The following is an 18911-nucleotide window of genomic DNA, read 5'->3' on the forward strand; positions in this document are numbered from 1 at the left end:
CAATATATACACTATGTTGTATAAAGCTAGAGAAAATTATATTTCACTGCAATTGTATAATTCGTTGGTCTTTTTTCCTGCAATATTTGTATAAAATTTGTATTTGTCTACAATTGAATTGAAGTAAAATGTTTGTAAATCGTATGTTTAAGTGTATAACACGAAGATATATGTTTTTGCATGTGTATATACAATTTTCTCTCGCTTTATACAAAACAGAAACAGAAATTATACACTTCTGTGTATAAAGCTAGAGAGGCGAGCGAGAATGGGAGAGTGGCGAGCGAGATTTTTGGGAGAGAGGCGCCTGACAAACTTTGGCTAACGTAATATACAAAATGAGGCGAATCTGAATGATTAAGATTCAAACCCCATTAAGTGCAAACAAATGAGACCTAACATAATGTAATATTGTTTTGTCGATATTTATGATAATATTTTTAAATTATAATTTATAATTTAATTTAATAATTATAAAAATAAATATAATTTTTTTAAAAATGAACTGGCCCGGCAAGCATGTAGCCCACGTACTTCTGGACTGGGCTGACCATTTTTTGGCCCACACAAAAAATGGGCTAGCCCGATCTGACCCGTAATATGTCAAAACCTTTATGGGTTAGCCCGGATGGGGTGAGCTAGCCTATATTGATAGCTCTAGTTTTGTAGCAATTTAATTTTTTTTTAAATCTTAATAGATTAAGTGATAACTCAAATATATAGTAATTGTGCGTCTGGTATATATTTTATGCAATCCAATCCCCTATAGAATGTTAATGTGTGACAATATATTATTGAGAGTAAACAATAAAGGTTAATCTTCAAGTGCGTGTTGTTGTGTTTTTATATATAAAAACAAAATCAACTATTATATAGTCTAATATGAGCATGAAGGTTCAATTGCTGGTGTTATGTAACCCTATTAGGTTTCGCTAACTATTTTTTAATATTCTTACTGTGACTTGCTTCTAATTAGACAGGTTAAAATGATTTAATAATCGATGAATCAATTGTATAATAATGATATGATATATTTACAAATTAACAAATGATAACATTCAAAGTCAAATTGACCAACGCCTCATAAGATGGAAGTGTTGCTAGAAAAGCTCAGTCTTTTTAATTAAAGACAAAAGAAAACTGTAGCTTTGTCTGAATTTTCTTTTATTAGCAACAACAATATACTAGCTACTAAATGAATATTGCCCCTCTAACAATGCAAGTCTTTTTCACTTCAACTGACTAAGTTTTCGCTTATTAATTTACTTGCTTGAGAAAATTATAAACGACATTTTAGTTTGGTGTAATTTCCGTGTCAGTAGTAAAAATCTAAAATCTTCACCCAAACTGAAAAAATCAATCAAATTTACCAAGAGCTGCTGTGGCCTTCATTGCTCTAAACTCTAAAATGGCTCTAACAAGAGCTAGCTCATAAAAGCTACATACAGAAAAATACCCTCAGTTACCCTATCATGTTGATAATTAACAAAATTCAACCAAATATGGCTCCCACAGGGTTGACTACCTTGGCGGTAGCCGAACTAAACAGTTTTTGCAGTTCTACCCTCAAGAATATTATTTATTGCCGCCAACTTCATTATAGGAAACGAATGGCTCACTAAAAGGAGCATGGTGACGTTGAGATATATGTTACCACCTTTGGGACCAAAAAATACATCAAGCAGTAAGCAAATATATGTCAGTCCCAAGAAAATGTAAATCGCACTGACCCAGAAAATGATCTACCACATATGCATTTTTTTTGTGTGTTAAAAGATAACTAACTAACTTCTATTATATAGTAACATTTTGAGGGGTTGTTTGGCACGAGGATAAAGAAAAGTGATAACTTTTAAGTTAACGTGCGACAATATTTATTGGGAGTAAATAATAAAGGCTAATCGTGTTTTTCTTTTCTGGCTAATGGTTGGACTGAATTTTCTTTTAATAGCAACAACAATATACTAGCTACTAAATGAATATCACCCCTCTAAAAATGCTACTTCTTTTTCACTTCAACTGACTGAGTTTTCACTTATTAATTTCCTTGCTTGGAAAGTTATAAACAACATTTTAGTTGGTCAAACTTCTAATGTTGAGATTGATTTATCACTTTCAATTTCAACTTATATGCGAGATATTCTTGGTCTTAATTCTATTAACTGTGATGATTTTAAAGAATATCTTAATCAATCTTTAGAATATTGGAAATCAAAGATGGCAATGAAGATTTATTAGGATGGTGGAGTAGGCGAAGCGATGCATTTCCAACTTTGAGCAAAATGTTTCGTGATGTTCTATCTATTCAAGCTTCATCAGTTGCATCGGAGGTTGCTTTCAGTGCAGAAAGGTTTCAAATTGGTGATCATAGACATTCATTGGCGAAAGACAGTTTGGAAACAACAGTTTTATTTAGAGACTGGTCCAATGCCGAAAGGAGGAATAACAATCTGTTAAAGTTAAGTAAAAAAGAAGCAAGTTGGGTCAAAACACAAATTGAAGGCAGTGATGATGAATTAGAGGCACAAGAATTTCTAGCAAGTTTGCCAACACCGGAGGATATCACCATCGATATGATGCGACAATTAGAATTAAATTTTAAAGGAGAAAACAAATATTTTTAGATTACATTCGAGAACTAATTGAAACAGAACCCTTCCTAGAAGGTGGCTGCGTAAAATTAGTTACTCATCTAATATCTGTAACAAATATTAGTTTTACGTATGAGAACTTATTGAAACAGAACACTTCCTAGAAGGTGGCTGCGTAATATTTGTTAATTGTAACTTCTAAGTTCTATTGAATAAATTTGAAGGTTTTAACTTTTGTTCAAGTTTTTTTTTTATACAATTGTTTTGCATTTTAATTTTAATATATACAATTAAATATATACTAAAATACTAAACTAACTTTAAAATACTTAATTTAAAGTTTACAATTTACATTACTTTAAAATATAAATTACAAATTTAAAATTTAAAACTTTAAAGTTGAATTTGAAACATGAATCTTGAAATTTGAAAATTGAAACTTTAAATTTGAAAATTAAAAATTTAAATTTGAAAATTTATTTTGATATTTGAAAATCAAAAATTAAATTTGAAATTTATTAGCTAAAGACGTATAATTTCAATACAAATATATAAGTATTTAAAAATAAAAAAATCCCCCGTCCCGTCCCGTCTCGTCCCCCCAAATCCCATCCAATCTCGTATATATAGTGGGACGGGATGGGGCCTATTTTTGTCCCCACAATCCCGGTCCCCCCAATCCCGGTCCCGGTCCAAATCCCCTCTCCCCGTCCCCCTTCGTCCCCTCCCCCAGTCCCCTTCTCCGTCCCCTTGCCAGCCCTAGCGGCGGCAGCAGCAGCAACAACGACAACGGCAGTAGAGAGGAGCAGCAGCCTACGTGGAGAGGCACAGACAGAGAAAACTTCTTTACCCATCTAGGCTTATCTGTAGAAACAAAAATATTTAAGTGTCACTGCAAAAGGATACTTCACTTTTTCAATAATATGTATTCGATGAATTTTCTAAGACAAATATAATGAATTTATACAAAAAGTACTAATACAGATAGACTCAATTAATAGCGGTAACATCTCTCTACACTTTTTCACCCCTTTGCTTAATTTGTACTCATAAGTTCATCAAAAGGGCTAAAATACATGTCGAAGAAGCCAACGTCCCTAAACTTCTTTAGCAATTTGTATTCTAGCCCTTAATTATAAGGTACATATTTGATGAATTTCTCAAGACAAATACTATAAACTTGTACAGAAATTACTAATCTAGATAGCCTTAATTAATAATAATGACATTACGATACATTTTACCCTCTTCAAATACCATGGTGAATTTTTAAATTGAAGAAAAAAAAATATCTTTAAAGCAAAAGCAAAAAAAAAGAAAGAAAAAGGAGTAGGATGTGCATACCTTGTACCCACACACAAAGATTAATTCAAATTTTATCCCAAGACTCGAATAAGTTTATTTAGGTAAATACAATGTTCCTTGTAACTATTTAGTTAAGATCTTTTTAATTATAGTACTATTATCATTATTGTCAATTAAAATTAAATATTAAGTAATTATTTAAATTTATTTTATAAAATAAAGAGATTCATTTATCAAATTTTAGAGATTTGACTCTATCTTTATTACATATCCCTTCTATTTGCTCAATTACATATGTTTAAATGAATTATACATGTTATTTAAGATTTAAAGACTTAGATTAAATTTTATTGTTAAGCATTTTAATCATAATAAAGGATAAATTAGGAAAAACTCACCAGATAAAGAGAAATCTCTTTCACTAATCTCCTCATAAATATCATTACTTTAATATAATTGATTTGATTTTTAATTTTATTTAAAAATTTAATCAAATGAATTATAAAAATCTTTACATATAAATTTCAAAATACACATTAATAACTCTGAGGTAATCTCTAAAACTTAAAGAGTATTAAAGGACCCTTTGGCGCACAGGTCAGGCGTTAAGCTCCAAAGTTGGAGAAATTTTCAGCAAAAATGGCTCCAAAAGTTCTCATGGTAAGAGAAATTATCACCCCTTTGCTTAATTTGTACTCATAAATTCATCAAAGGCTCAATTTTTTATTTTTTTTAGGTTCGTTAATGGTTATTGATTTAGTATTTTGGGGAATTTGCAGGTAGCAGAGAAGCCTAGCATTGCTTTATCGATTGCCTCAGTACTATCTGGTGCTCAAGTATGATTCTTTCTTTCTGGGTCTGCAAAATCTTGCTTTTTTCCCCCTTCTGGTTCAGTCTGTTTCTGATGTGAATTTTTATTTGTAAAGAACTGTTTTTTTATCACTTCTTATATGCTTGTAAGTTTTTGGATATAGTGTCTGAGCTAAGATTTTCATGGAGGGGTTCAAAATATGAAGAAAATGAAAGGGGGTTAAGTGTAATTCTTTGTCCTCGGCCCTACTTGGCTCCACCCTTAGTTTGATAGTCATAGTTGTTGATATGCTGAATGTGGGATTGTTAATTTGAAAGAAAGGAAATGCATGACTAGCTATGCAAGGAAGAAACTTTAGGGGATGTTTACTTTGCAAACTAGTTATACCAGGATTATAATGCAGGTTATATGGCATGGGGATTGTTAATGATGGAATTATTTAATGGATATATGTTTTTAGAGTAGATATTTTGTTCATTCGATTAAAAATAGGATCTACAGGGTAAAATATAAGACAATTTAAAGTTGGTCTTTTTAAAGAACTATGGAGAAAGGTGTTTATGTCATTTGTTTGTTTTACCCGAGATTGGTATCCCATATTGAATGCGGTGTAAGAATAGTACCGAACTTGAGGTGTAGTTGTTTCCTGGATGCTTAGAAAGGGAAAAAAAACATTCCAACCAGTCGGCCTCATAGTTTAGTTTTTAGTTTTACATTTGATTCAATTTAAGACCGACTGGAAGACTATACACTTCGATTGATTATTTCACTGAAGTGAAAGACAACATTTCAAGAGGAAGCTACTGCTAGATTTTTGCCAGTCTTTTCCTCTGGGTTTTTGAATATATGATATAAGAGAGACTTCAGTATATCAATGGTAGGGTGTATATTTTCTGAAATTTCAGATTCGATAAATTGAGGCTTCCACTATTGAGAATTTCGGTGGGGTGGGGGTGGGGTGGGGGGATTGGTTGTAAGTGGAATAGTCATTATTCTTGTTATCCAAAGGTGTAAGTAGAGTTAGGGGAAACACTTGTGAGGAGAAGAAGAAAGAGAGAACAGGGAAAGAGGGTGTTTGCAGCATTGGGTCAAAAGTTTCAAAATAAAATGATTTGAAAATTGAATTTAATGGTTTCCTCAGGTATCAACTACAATGTTTATTAGAGAAAGACTAATCATGATTAGAGTAAGAAATGGTAATGGTGCATGGCTCACAGTCTACTTTGACAACCAAAACTAATGCAGTTGCTGGAGTTGTGGCAGGAGTCATGCTGAGTAACTAATAGATTATAGTTTCTTTAAATGTTTTTTGGAGTATCAACAAATTTCAATTGTCTAGTGTGATTGAGCTCTATTTTAATGCACGAAGCAGATTTATTTTCTGCACTCTTGTAATGGTTTCAGCTTTCAGTTCACTAGATCCCTACCTTATTTTAATGTCGTTATTCTCTTTGGGAAGCACCGATTTGGGGGATATGCTTCTTGAGATTTTTGTACTTCATGTAAATGTTTTGAACAGTACCTTTTAGGTAATTGTTGATCTACTAGTTGGTTATCCTCAGTGCCTTTGATGTGCTCTTAACACTCTCAAAATAGATGCATCTTTAATTTCTTCTAGCTTTACACCAGCAGCTTTATTATCTTGCTTCTTTATTTCATAGACTTTGAGTGTTCATTCAATTTTGTTATATATTTGCCCCAGATGTCAACACGAAGAGGTAGTACAGAAGTCCATGAGTTCAATGCGATGTTTCTTGGATCACGTGCACATTATAAAGTGACTTCAGTGATTGGTCATGTTTTCAGGTTTCCTGTTATCCCAGATTATAACAAGAACTAATTTTGACGTGTTCTTTGGTTCAGTTAGTTCCTGTGGTTAAATATGTTTGTTCAATCAACATCTATATTATTGTGTTCTCCGTCAATGTTTTGGTGACTTCGTTTCTATTTCTCTAGTTTGATATTAGTTCTCTTCATTCCCTTTGAGCTCCTGCTTCAACTCAAAAATATGTATGAGGCTGCTTTTTGATGGGACTAAGTTAAATTGGCAATTGACTTTTTGGTCTATTTAATCGGAACGAAAGCCTGTACCTTCTTTTGAGATAGGTAGAATGTAAAACTGATGAATCCTTTTGAAAATTGATTCCGTTAGAATGTGCTATCCTATGCATGAGCTGATATCTAAGGATAGCAAATGCTTAGTTATTTCTTTTCTTGATGCCACTCCCAAACGCCTCCTCAGGAGGAGTTAAATAGAAATATAGACCCATGAAGAATAGAGTGCTAGCAATTCGTCCGTTTGACTACATATTGCGCAGCCTGGTCGGTATTATGTTGCCTGTGGCTTGCTTTCTTACTTACAGTTGTGTGAGCTGCAATAATCCATGTGTAACATGTTAATTTTTCTAAATGTGAATAAGAAATCTATTTAGCATTTGGAATACACCAAAAGACGAAGTACACATGACTTACTAAATAAAAGGAACCATATGGAGCCTTATCCTAGGATTCATCCAAGTGAGATTCTTTCTTGTTCTGGCTTTATCTGAGGTGGGAGTGAGATTACTTCCATCTTTTTCTTTTGAAAAGTTGAATCACTTTGTTATCTTTGAATACTGCAAACCTTTCCTTTAGTTTCCCCATAAATCAGTAAGACCTTCATTGAGGTATATGGTTTGATAACCTTTTTTGGTCCTTGATGTTGTGATATAGTAAGAATATTGCTTGAGCTTCCAGCGATTGCTTTCTTTATTATTTAATCCCATAACTTATTGGTTTGTTCTAGTATACAATCTGAATTTTCCGTGTCTGATAATCTAGCGTAGATTTTCCAGCAGCTTTTCAAGATTGGACAACTACAAATCCTTCAGATCTTTTCCAGGCACCGATACTTAAGAAGGAAACAAACCCCAAGGTAATATTTCTACTTGTTCCTGTTTACAAAAGTTAGCAGAGATTTTTCCATTTGAATAGCTTCTATCGTACTTTTGGCAAGACCATCTTTATGCAGCTGGGTTGCATTTGTTTCAAGCATATAAGCCTCATCTCATACTTTTGAGCTATCTACTTTTGTTTAGATCAGATATTACAATGATCTATTTATTTATTTGTTCTTTTGTTTCAATAGCAAATTCTGACAGACCTTCGTATACAAGGCTCATATTTGTAGGCATCTAAGCCAGGAAGCTCGTGGTTGTACACATTTGGTGTTATGGTTGGACTGTGATCGTGAAGGAGAAAATATATGCTTTGAAGGTACTTTTTGATTGTGATATTATTATTTCATTGCAGGCAAAGACTTGTTACAATGGTCTTCGATGAATAGGCTTGGATAAATGTGTCAAGCTCCATGCCACATGGAGAGCATTTAATGGTTTGGTGTTGGTTTCAAGTACTTAAGATTTTTTGTTGATAAAATAAGAATAAGAGAAGTTAAAAACAATGATAATAAAATTCTGTTTCTTGGTGGTGTTTTTTAAGTAGACCTTAGAATCAGAGTTCTCGTAGCTTCTTTACTATGGAAGGTTAAAGGGCTGGGACAACAATGGATGATCAATCTAAAGAAATTTTGGAATTCTAAAATTTTTGTTTGGATTGAAGAAATCAGAAGACAGTAGGAAAAAGTACAGAAGCTCAAGGGATCATGCGTGATCCCGTTGACGTCACTCCTGTGAAATGACATTTCATTTTTTAGTGGTTGATTTCACTGTTTTGGAAGCATCAACATGTGATTTATAAAGCTCCCACCTATTTCAGAATATGTCTTCTCTACAAATCAATGAATCTATTGATTTGAGATCTGAACCTAGATTTTTGAATCAAACTATCCCAAAGTGAAAAAATATAGAAGATTTATACCCTGAATTGACAGATAAAAGGAGCTAACATGAGGCCCTGAAAGGGTCAAAATAAATTCAGGATTTAATCAGCATATAAAACCACCAAATATTCTACAATGAGTGTATATGTCTATTTATAGACAAATTGATGAACTGCATCAACATCACTTGACAGAACTTCAAATCACCCACTTTTTGAACCTTTGTTTGGTTGCTTTTGTTCTGCTTTTTGGAATATTTCTAGGTCATAATTCTTTATTCTTGCTTTATCTTATTGGTTCAGTTATAGAGTGCACTGGATTTCACACAAGCGATGGTAGAAGAATTTACCGTGCTCGATTCTCTTCTGTTACTGAAAAAGATATTCTGAAGGCAATGAATAGCCTAGCTGAACCCAACAGAGATGAGGCATTGTCTGTAGATGCACGCCAAGAGATTGATTTGAAAGTTGGAGTTGCATTTACACGTTTCCAGACTAGTTATTTCAATGGGAAATATGGCAATCTTGATGCAAGGGTTATCTCGTTGGTTCTCTCCACTCTTTTCAGTTTGCCTATCTCACAATACCTTTATTTTTTTAAACTGAACTTCTTATGAGTCATTTGGAGAAATTGCCTGACAATAATGACATTCATAAATTCTCTTCCTATCGTTATAGCTGCTGCTTCTTCTACTTTGTGCTGTCTTACACGTGTTATGTCCTTACAGACCTTGTTCTGGCAGAGTTTAATTTCAAATGACATGCTTTCTGCCATGTGTCACAGAAGAACTCTCACATCATATTTTTTGGTTTATTTGTTGATTATTTGGAAAAGCATGTTTGTCTGGCTTTTGTTTTTCTTCTTTTTTTCCTGCTAATGTTTGCACTCTCTGTGTAGTCTTCAATTGTACTTGAATCATGTCTAATGGTGGATACATTCTATTAAAATAAATCTTTGTTTGTATGAGTTATGACTTGATATAATATAGCCACAAGTCTCTGTGAGTTTCACCTTTCATAATAATATCAACCATCAAGAGATAATCACTTTTACGGGTCAATACTTCGTGTACTCCTACAAATTACTTGTTAGTTATATTATCAAATTATCACAAGTCTAAATGGAACACACTCCTACTTATAATTTCAGCTATGGGCCATGTCAAACTCCTACGCTTGGGTTCTGTGTGGATCGTTACCTGCAAATTATTATGTTCAAGCCAGAAAAGTTTTGGATGCTGCATCCATACATTATGTACAAGGGGTATGAACTCAAGTTAGAATGGGAACGTAGCAGGTTGTTTGATGCTGATGTGAGTTCCTCCAAGTTTGACCTTTCAAGAGGTTTGTCCCAAAATATCGAGTTATGCCTTTGTTGCTAATAGTTTTTAATTGATAGGTTTCTGCAATGTTTCGGAACAGAATAATAGAGGATAGGATTATGAAAGTTGTTCGTGTATCTGAAAAACTGGAATCCAAAGCTCGTCCTTCTGGTCTAAACACAATAAATCTTCTGAAGGTTGGTAATATAGGCTTGCTACCTATTTTTATTGTTGATGTATTTTATTCTATGCTGCTCGGATCTTTCCAAAAGTAATGCATTTTTGAAGGATCCGACATGGGTGCGGAGGTATCATTAATGCACACTATTTATAAGGTAGGAGGCGTTTACATGATTCCACACTGGTTATAGCTGTTTTCGCTTTCCTGAAAGTGAAATGGAAGTGGTAACTTTTATTTGTTGTTCCTTCCACATTTGGCACCGGCCACGTGTTATCTCACCCGCTATCATTAGCTACATAGTGGCTTACTGAGACCAAAGAGATTCTTTTATAGATTTTGTGATTCCATATTTGTTAAAATACTAGAAATAAAATTGCACAAAGAAGCCAATGTGGCAAGGGTGTTGATTGCAAGTGCCCATTTGCCATATTTAATGTTTTTTATGAGTGTTGACCTGTCAAAATTCATATTTTAAGTAGTATCTCAATCACTTCCTGCTAATTAATCATCTATGCACTACTAAGAAGTAAATATTAATTTGTCTGATTAACATGTAACACCTAGGTGAAAGTTGAAATTTTTCTTTTAATACAATTCTAGAGCATGTGTCATCTTAAACTGTTTCTGCATGGAGTCATTGTTCGTGATGTTGCCTTCTTCTCTGCTTTAGACTTTCAAGTAACTAGATGCCCTTTATGTGTTGAAGAAATGAAGTTCCATCTTTGTATTTTCATGTATATGGGTCAATATTTTATTATCTTTCTAATACCTCGTACTCAGAAGTCCATAGATCTGAATCCTTGAGACTTTACTTGTTCTTTAATGATATAAATGTATTTTCCTTCCGCTTACTTTGGATCAAATCTTCTGGTTCTGATTTTCAAAATTTTCAGGTAGCTTCAAGTGCACTGGGCTTTGGTCCCCAGTTAACTATGCAATTGGCTGAGCGTCTGTATACTCAAGGTTTTATCAGGTTTTCCTCTGTTCTCGACTATAGTGTTCTTCTCTCACATATCCCACTTCTGTATTTAATATTTTCACTCAATTTTTTTGCTTGAGGAAGTTTTAAAAACATGTGCTATTTTTTTCTTCTGAATACTAGAAAATATACATATGAGATTGCTTGCTCAATAAACTTCGCTTATGTTGTACTAGTACTGTGTGATTGAGTTCCGTAATGCACTAAATGTCAGTTTAAACTTCCACACTGCACTAAAAGTATATATCATCTTTGCTGCATCACAAGTGTACCCATAGAACTGATGAAAATAGCTATGTTCTCATCTTAGTATTATTCTTCATTGTTTTCCTTATTTTTAGATTTCTATCGCTACCTGTTATTTCTTTAGCGTCGGTATCTTATTATCTTGTTTTTGTTTCTGCTTGTTGCTCCTACCTTTTTTTCCCCACTGTTCTGGATACAACCTCTCTACCTTCTCAAATGTTAGGCTAAGGTTAGGTTGATGTTTGATTGGTAAGATAAAATTCATTCGAACTCACCAAGGGATGCAATCCTTTTTTAGAGAGAATTAAAAATAAAAAGACAGGATACACTGATTTTATACGATCAAAAGCTTTATCTATAAAAAAATTAACTTGCATTATTGTATGCTAAAAAAAGGATCACATTGAACAAGTATGATAAGCACATTTGGATGAAAGGACAGCTTATTTTGTTTTAGGCCATACTGAAGGTAATGGATAGATTTCTTAAAAGAGAGACAAGGATTTTGAGATTCCAAGTTGGGGAGTGCTCATTTATGTTTGATTTTTACAACAAAATTGTTCAAATTCTTAATTGGAAATTCAAAATTTTCAATTCCCTTTCAGTGAATTCTTGTAGGACTTTGCATGTAGTTCATGTATGAGTTTGACATTATGAAAAACTGTACTTCCTGAAACTTCCAATGCATTTTACAGATCATCCCTTTTCTTTTTGGCTTATTTTTTCTTTTCCGTTCCTTCAGCTATCCACGTACCGAAAGCACAGCATATCCTTCTTCTTTTGACTTCAAAGGAACACTAGGGGCGTTGGTGCATAATCCTGTATTTGGTGCTTATGTGCAAAAGCTTTTAACTGATAGTTATATTAAGCCACGGGCAGGAACTGATGCAGGCGATCATCCTCCGATAACTCCAATGCGTTCTGCTAGTGAGGATAGTTTGGGGAATGATGCATGGAAGTTGTACCAGTACATCTGCCAGCATTTTTTGGGAACTCTCTCTCCAGATTGCAAATATAGAAGGTTGAGCTTTGTTTCGTGATTAACGTCTTAGTAACTCCTCTTGCTTTGAGCTTATTTGCATATCTTTTAAACTAACCAACAACTTGGATAACTCTAATACTGATTTCTTCCTAGAACATGTTAAACAGCTCTTTTATGTATTCACATTATAGATCCAATTCAGATCCTGCTTTAAGTGTTTTTTCTTTTCTTGTAACTAGCACAGTACGTGTCAAGTATAGAGAACTGTAACAAGTTCAAATCTAGGCACTATTAATCTACTTGTCTTTGAAGAATCTTAGTTTCTGACTGAGAAGTTTAAGTCATGTAAATTGGGTATTTTCTCAGGATAAAAGTTGAATTTGAAAGTGGAGGAGAGCAATTTCAGTGCGTTGGGCAGCTTGCCACCGTCAAAGGATTCACCTCTATTATGCCATGGCTGGCTATTAGTGAGAAGAATCTTCCTGAGTTTGCTGTAGGAGAGAAAATTGAGATTTCTAAAGTTGAACTAGATGAGGTATCACATAATCTGTTCAATTGAACTTCTCATTTGTTCTTCAGCTCTGGATTAAATTGCTAGTCTTTGCACTTCAGTAGTATTTATTGGTCCATTAGTTAATTCTTTTGATTCAGGGTACAACTACACCTCAATCTCAAGTTAGTTGGGGTTGTCTATATGAATCCTCATTATCCATCATTTTACCTGACACTTTGTTCTTTCTTTGCTATGAAATTACTTGAAACACCTGCAGCTTACTGAGTATATGACCCTATATAGAAACATATGGAGGTCGAGGATTAGAATAGAAGGTTAGTAGGTAGTCATGCAGTCTAGTTTCCTATATCAGTGGTATCTGTACTTTTTTTCTCTTACTTTCTTATACTTCAGTTTCATTATTGCCTGATGTCTCCTTTGCTTCGTTTATCGTATTATTTGTTGGTGCTACTGGTATTCTATATTCTTTACTATTCGCACAAGTCTTTTTACTTCACCTAGTTTTTTCTTTGTAACTTGTAGGGGAACACTTCGCCTCCAGGTTATCTCAGCGAAAGTGAGCTGATCTCTTTGATGGAAAAACATGGTATTGGAACAGATGCGTCAATCTCTGTGCATATTAACAACATATGCGAACGCAATTATGTCCAGGTTCTGCTATATGCATTGATTTCCAATTCTAGCTGCTGTAGATTGTCCTCTCTATTGCTTTGTGTTATGGTTCTTTTGACGTGAAACAGTCTTCTACTAGAAATTAGACTTCTGAGTTTGGCTGAATCAAATTGCAGGTACAAGCTGGGCGGCGATTGGCTCCAACTCCCCTGGGTATCAGCTTGATAAGAGGGTATCAATGCATAGATTCTGATCTCTGTTTGCCTGACATACGAAGTTTCATTGAGCACCAGATCACTTTGGTAGCTAAAGGTCAAGCAGATCATTCAATGGTTGTGCAGCATGTACTAGAACAATTCAGAAGGAAGTTCAGTTATTTTGTTAAGCAGGTATAAGATATTAAGCTCTCACGCGATGGTTGATTGCGCTTTGCTGCTTTCTTTCTTTCCAAACTAGAAACAAGCCGATGTTCACAAATAGACGACTGATTATGCTTTTTATCTTTACTGAATCTGTAACATGCTGATGCTCACTGATAAAAACTTAATCATGAGCTTCCAAATACATCTCTTAAGAACTAGTCATGCAAACATCACCTTGCAGTTGTGGATCTGCCCTGCTGGTTTCCATTATTGTTTTTCCTGAAAAGCTACTGGACATAAAATAATATCAGAATGATCCTTAGAAATGAGTGTTTTTGGTATAAGAAACAACTACAACATACCCAATGTAGTCCCGCAAAGTAGGATCTGGGGAGGGTAGAGTGTACGGAGACCTTACCCTACCTCAGATACATCCTCGGTTTAAGGAAAAAGTCCAAAGCAGCCTGGAAAAGTAAAACTTTAGTGTAAACAAAAATTCGGGATAAATTACTGTTATTGACACTAGAACCTAGCTAAGAATTGGAGGGCAAAAAAGTTCTGAAGCATGTTCTGCACTTTATCCCACTTTTCTCTCATTTTTGGCCCATAAATTCTTTAACTTGTATTATCTAATACTTATTACTCACTGAATCTCGTGTCTGGCTTCATGTAGATTGATAACATGGATGCATTATTTGAAGCCCAATTTTCTCCACTTTCCGACTCTGGACGTCTCCTCAGTAAATGTGGCAAATGCTTGCGATATATGAAATACATATCGACTCAACCAGCTCGACTGTACTGTGGTACCTGTGAGGAAGTCTATTATGTACCTCAGAAGGGTACAGTCAAGGTAAGTGTTTTATTGTTATAAAGTTACTTCCGACCCTTATGAATTAGAACGGAAAGAACTACTATATATGCCCTTTTATGTTGCAACTTGAGAAGTTGGTAATTTCTCTTTCTATTAGCACCTTATTGTATGATCACCCAATTTTCCAACTAAACGTTGAACTATAACTTTTTTTCAGCTATACAAGGAGCTTACTTGCCCCCTTGATAATTTCGAGCTGTTACTATGTAGCATGCCTGGTCCCGAAGGCAAGTCGTTCCCTCTCTGTCCTTATTGCTACAACTGTCCCCCGTTTGAAGGCATAGATACATTTTTTGGCGCTCCTAAAACTGGTGATTCAACCAAGTTGGGAAAGGGAGTCGGAATGCCTTGCTTCCTCTGTCCTCACACCACATGTCCACATTCTGTGATCGCACAAGGCGTTTGTGCCTGCCCAGAATGCAGTGGTACACTTGTTCTTGATCTTGTCAGCGCTCCAAAATGGAGGCTCTACTGCAACATGTGCAATTGTCTTGTATCCTTGCCCGAAGGAGCTCATCGGATTTCTACAACTCAAGAGAAGTGTCCTGAATGTGATTCCACTATCATAGAAGTCGATTTCAACAAGAAAACAACGCCCTTAAAAGATGGAGCTACACTCCATAAGGGTTGTATTCTTTGCGACGAGCTGCTGCATTCACTTGTGGAAATGAAACATGGAAGATCGTTTTCTAGGCATGGCAGGAGAGGACGAGGTAGAGGAAGAGGTAGAGGAGGTTATCGCGGAAGAGGACGGGGCAGCAACAAACAACAAGACCCAAAAATGAGTTTCCGAGATTTCTAAAGTGTTGTTCGATTATCTTACTAGAAGTTTGAAATATGATTTAGATTTTTCTCATAAAATTTGTTAATTAGAGATCATTACGTCAGAGACAACACGTTACTTGTTTGGAATTGAGATGTAGTTGCAGGGAGGTCATTTTGTAGAACTTGGAACAATATATATGCTGGTTTATTTTAGAGAAAACAAAAAAGATATTGACAGTTGCACTGTTAAATCTATTTTAGTGAATATTCTATCAACAATGGAATATTAATACCCTAAATCTATCTGCTTATCATCTTATTTCAAGCTCTATATATTCTATGACAAACAACATATCATCAGAGATTTATATCGGTGAGTTTTCTATTTTTAATCAGATATTTTGGGATTTCATGCATAGGAGTGGGAATGAAAGAAAACATGTGAGTGGGACAACACTTTTCTTATTAATGGGATCTAATATTACACAATTCAAATTAATTGGACCTTAATATAGATATTGATCATCGAACGATTTTCTTTTTTTGAAAAATACAACAAACAAGTTGATTATTTCCTTTCTTTCTCAATTCCATTTTCTTTGGAAGGATATGTTAGTGGGGGTGGGTAGATGGGGGACCTGTTATTGTGGTCCAATTTTGAGACAAGAAATCATGTTACGTTACATAGCATGGGAATCTTATTATTATGTCAACAATTGGAAAATAAAAGAAAAAAAGTTATTGGGTGAAGAGAAATGATAATATTAAATACCTAAATACATAAAAAGAATAATAAAAAGGGATAGTAATATAAAATATAAAAATGCTACTCATTAACTTAAAAATCCAATTTTAACCTTTCATTACTTAAAGCAAGAAAAAAAGATAAAAAGGAAAAAAGAATTTAATCATGTCTACTCCGCCTCGTTCACGTAAAATTATTAAATGTATGTCACATAGTTGTATATACACTTTTGATACTTAACCATGGTTAATTACTATGCATTCACACCTCGTCAAATCACTCCACTAGTATAAGTTTACCAAATTTAATATAAACAGCATATACAAATACCGATTTATAAGTGTCACACTCCAAAATCCCATTTGCTACTACATATAAGGCTACAAAATGCCTTTATGTCTCTTTAACTTATTCCACCTCAACCTTATATCTCTCACAAGTAGTAGTTGGTTACCACTAGTTCTTATCATTTTCCCAAATATAATTGAAATTTCAAGATTCCAAATATTTCAAGAACATTAGACATGGGATTATATGAATCATGTTGTGTTATAGTCCTATATTTTATGTTCTTACTTTTGAATCCTCAATTTTCATGTTCCATGTCATGTACAACACAAAAGTTCACCAACAACAAATTGTATGAACATTGCAATGACTTGCCACATTTGAATTGTTACATTCATTGGACTTACAATCCAAGAAATTCTTCTTTAAATTTAGCATTTGCAGCTACTCCTACTAAGCCTAATGGATGGATTTCATGGGGCATCAATCCAATTGGGACAGGAATGATAGGTACACAATCGTTTATCGCGTTTAAAAATCTCAACGATACTATAGTTGTGAAAACCTTCAAGTTGAACTCGTACAAGTCTATCGTTCCAGGGGAGCTTGAGTATCGCGTTTGGAATATGAAAGCAATGTATAGTAATGAGATGATGGTAATTTTTGCTAGTGTAGAATTACCTAAAGGAATGAAAGAGTTGAATCAAGTATGGCAAGTTGGAAGTTTAGTGTTAAATGGGACATTTCCAGGAATTCATGATTTTCAAATTGAAAATTTGAATTCAAAAGGAAAACTTGATTTGATGAAAGGAAAAAATGTTAATAATGCTCTTGAGGATACTATGGTCAAGAATAGAAATGTAAGTTTTTTCATTAATACCCTTTATTTTAAGATAATCCGTTTTATCAGATATACATGTTACTTCTCATCATCAGCAAGGTATCAAATAGGAAAATGTTTTGACAAATGAATACCAATTTCATTTTTTTTAATATATATTTTTTCTTCTAATATTTGATTTTTGGTTGAACAGATTCATGGAATTTTAAATGTTGTGAGTTGGGGAATTTTATTTCCAATTGGAATTATGATTGCAAGGTATCTAAGAACATTTGTGGATCCAATATGGTTTTATGTTCATGTGACTTGTCAAATATCATCTTATATTATTGGAGTTTCTGGTTGGGCCACTGGTCTAAAACTTGGAAGCCAATCCAAAGGAATTATTTACAGTTCTCATAGAGATTTTGGTATTGCCTTGTTTTGTCTTGCAACTCTACAGGTATTTTCCTAAATCCCCAAATGATTCTTTTTTGACGTTTACGCTATATATATCGTCATTTAGATACAAAGTGAATGAATATATCGTAATAATCTTAAAAGTAAGTTGCTAATAAGTTTGTAAATATCATCCACCTCCAATCTTAATTGTGTTTTCAAGTCGCAAGATATATAAAAAAAAGGTCGGAGTTGCTAGGAAGTTTAAAAAAGGAACAGGAAAATTACCATGATATATACATAGTGTAAGAAAATTATAAAATTAACGGTGTATATAGCCAACTATTACACCAACACCTAATTATGTTTGTCAACGTTTAAACAAATGAGAAAAAATCACCTAGCTTTATTGGATTCATATATAATCATGATCTTACATACTTTTCGTTCACTTTATTGATGGTTAGGTCATATATCTATTCTGCAAAATTGATGCTAATTTATTTATTTTTTTCCTCCAAAATTATGAAAATGTAGGTGTTTGCAATATTTCTGAGGCCAAAGAAGGAACACAAATACAGATTTTATTGGAATATGTATCATCATGGAGTTGGATATGGTGTACTTGTTCTAGGTATCATTAATGTATTTAAAGGTCTTGAAATTTTACAACCAGAAAGCAAATGGAAATTGGCTTATATTATTTTCCTATCAATTATTGGAGGAATTGCTTTTATTTTAGAAGCAATTACTTGGATAATTGTTCTTAAAAAGAAGCCTAGAAAATCAAACAAACTTCATGATGGACAAAATGGAAGACAACAACCTCTCACTTCTTGAAGTTATTATTGATTTTTATTTTTTCATATATATATTTGTTTTTTCTATGGTTGGGTTGAATTTATCTTCTTGTTTAGAATCCATACTCTTATGAGAGTATTGTTGTTGTATTGCTTCATTTTAGTATTTATATACTAAGGAATATAAATATTGTTGCTTTTCATACAACAAATTATTTTCTTGTCCTTTCAAAGATAATTACGTATTTATTAAAGTGTTGTTCAACGTTCTTGGCTATCAAATGCATTACATGTAAGAAACACTAACAAATTTTGAATCACGAAGATTTAAAATCAAGACCTTTAATTAAGAGTAAATTAATCTGAAACAAAAATTCCACCACAACCCCATTTTAATTGACAAAATGAATAAATTATGGACAATTATCATAACTTCAAAAAACAAAAATTAAGTAAAGGAAGTGTTAGGTTAAAATAATGTCTATTTTAATTTAAC

At 33.6% G+C, this 18911-nt stretch overlaps 2 protein-coding genes across 3 annotated transcripts; both read left to right on the plus strand.

Moving 5' to 3' along the window:
* Window positions 1–4443: 4443 nt before the first annotated feature.
* Window positions 4444–15662, plus strand: LOC107031625 (DNA topoisomerase 3-beta). Of its 2 annotated transcripts, XM_015233057.2 has the most exons (15): window positions 4444–4556; window positions 4676–4732; window positions 6410–6513; window positions 7528–7621; window positions 7863–7962; window positions 8830–9070; window positions 9677–9839; window positions 9926–10045; window positions 10923–11002; window positions 11997–12275; window positions 12603–12771; window positions 13273–13401; window positions 13539–13751; window positions 14398–14577; window positions 14756–15662. In XM_015233057.2, the coding sequence occupies exons 1-15, from the start codon at window positions 4536–4538 to the stop codon at window positions 15398–15400; spliced, it is 2595 nt and encodes an 864-aa protein (XP_015088543.1). In that variant the 5' UTR covers window positions 4444–4535; the 3' UTR covers window positions 15401–15662. The 2 variants fall into 2 exon arrangements, with proteins under 2 accessions (XP_015088543.1, XP_015088544.1); XM_015233058.2 differs by lacking the exon at window positions 4444–4556 and having other exon boundaries at window positions 4690–4732; window positions 7533–7621.
* Window positions 15663–16458: 796 nt separating this feature from the next.
* On the plus strand, window positions 16459–18627 carry LOC107031716 (cytochrome b561 and DOMON domain-containing protein At3g25290-like). The gene is made up of 3 exons (XM_015233168.2): window positions 16459–17256; window positions 17431–17679; window positions 18153–18627. The coding sequence occupies exons 1-3, from the start codon at window positions 16633–16635 to the stop codon at window positions 18453–18455; spliced, it is 1176 nt and encodes a 391-aa protein (XP_015088654.1). The 5' UTR covers window positions 16459–16632; the 3' UTR covers window positions 18456–18627.
* The last annotated feature ends 284 nt before the right edge of the window (window positions 18628–18911 follow it).

This window comes from Solanum pennellii, chromosome 9 (assembly GCF_001406875.1).
Source record: "Solanum pennellii chromosome 9, SPENNV200".
NCBI classification, from domain to species: Eukaryota; Viridiplantae; Streptophyta; class Magnoliopsida; order Solanales; family Solanaceae; genus Solanum; species Solanum pennellii.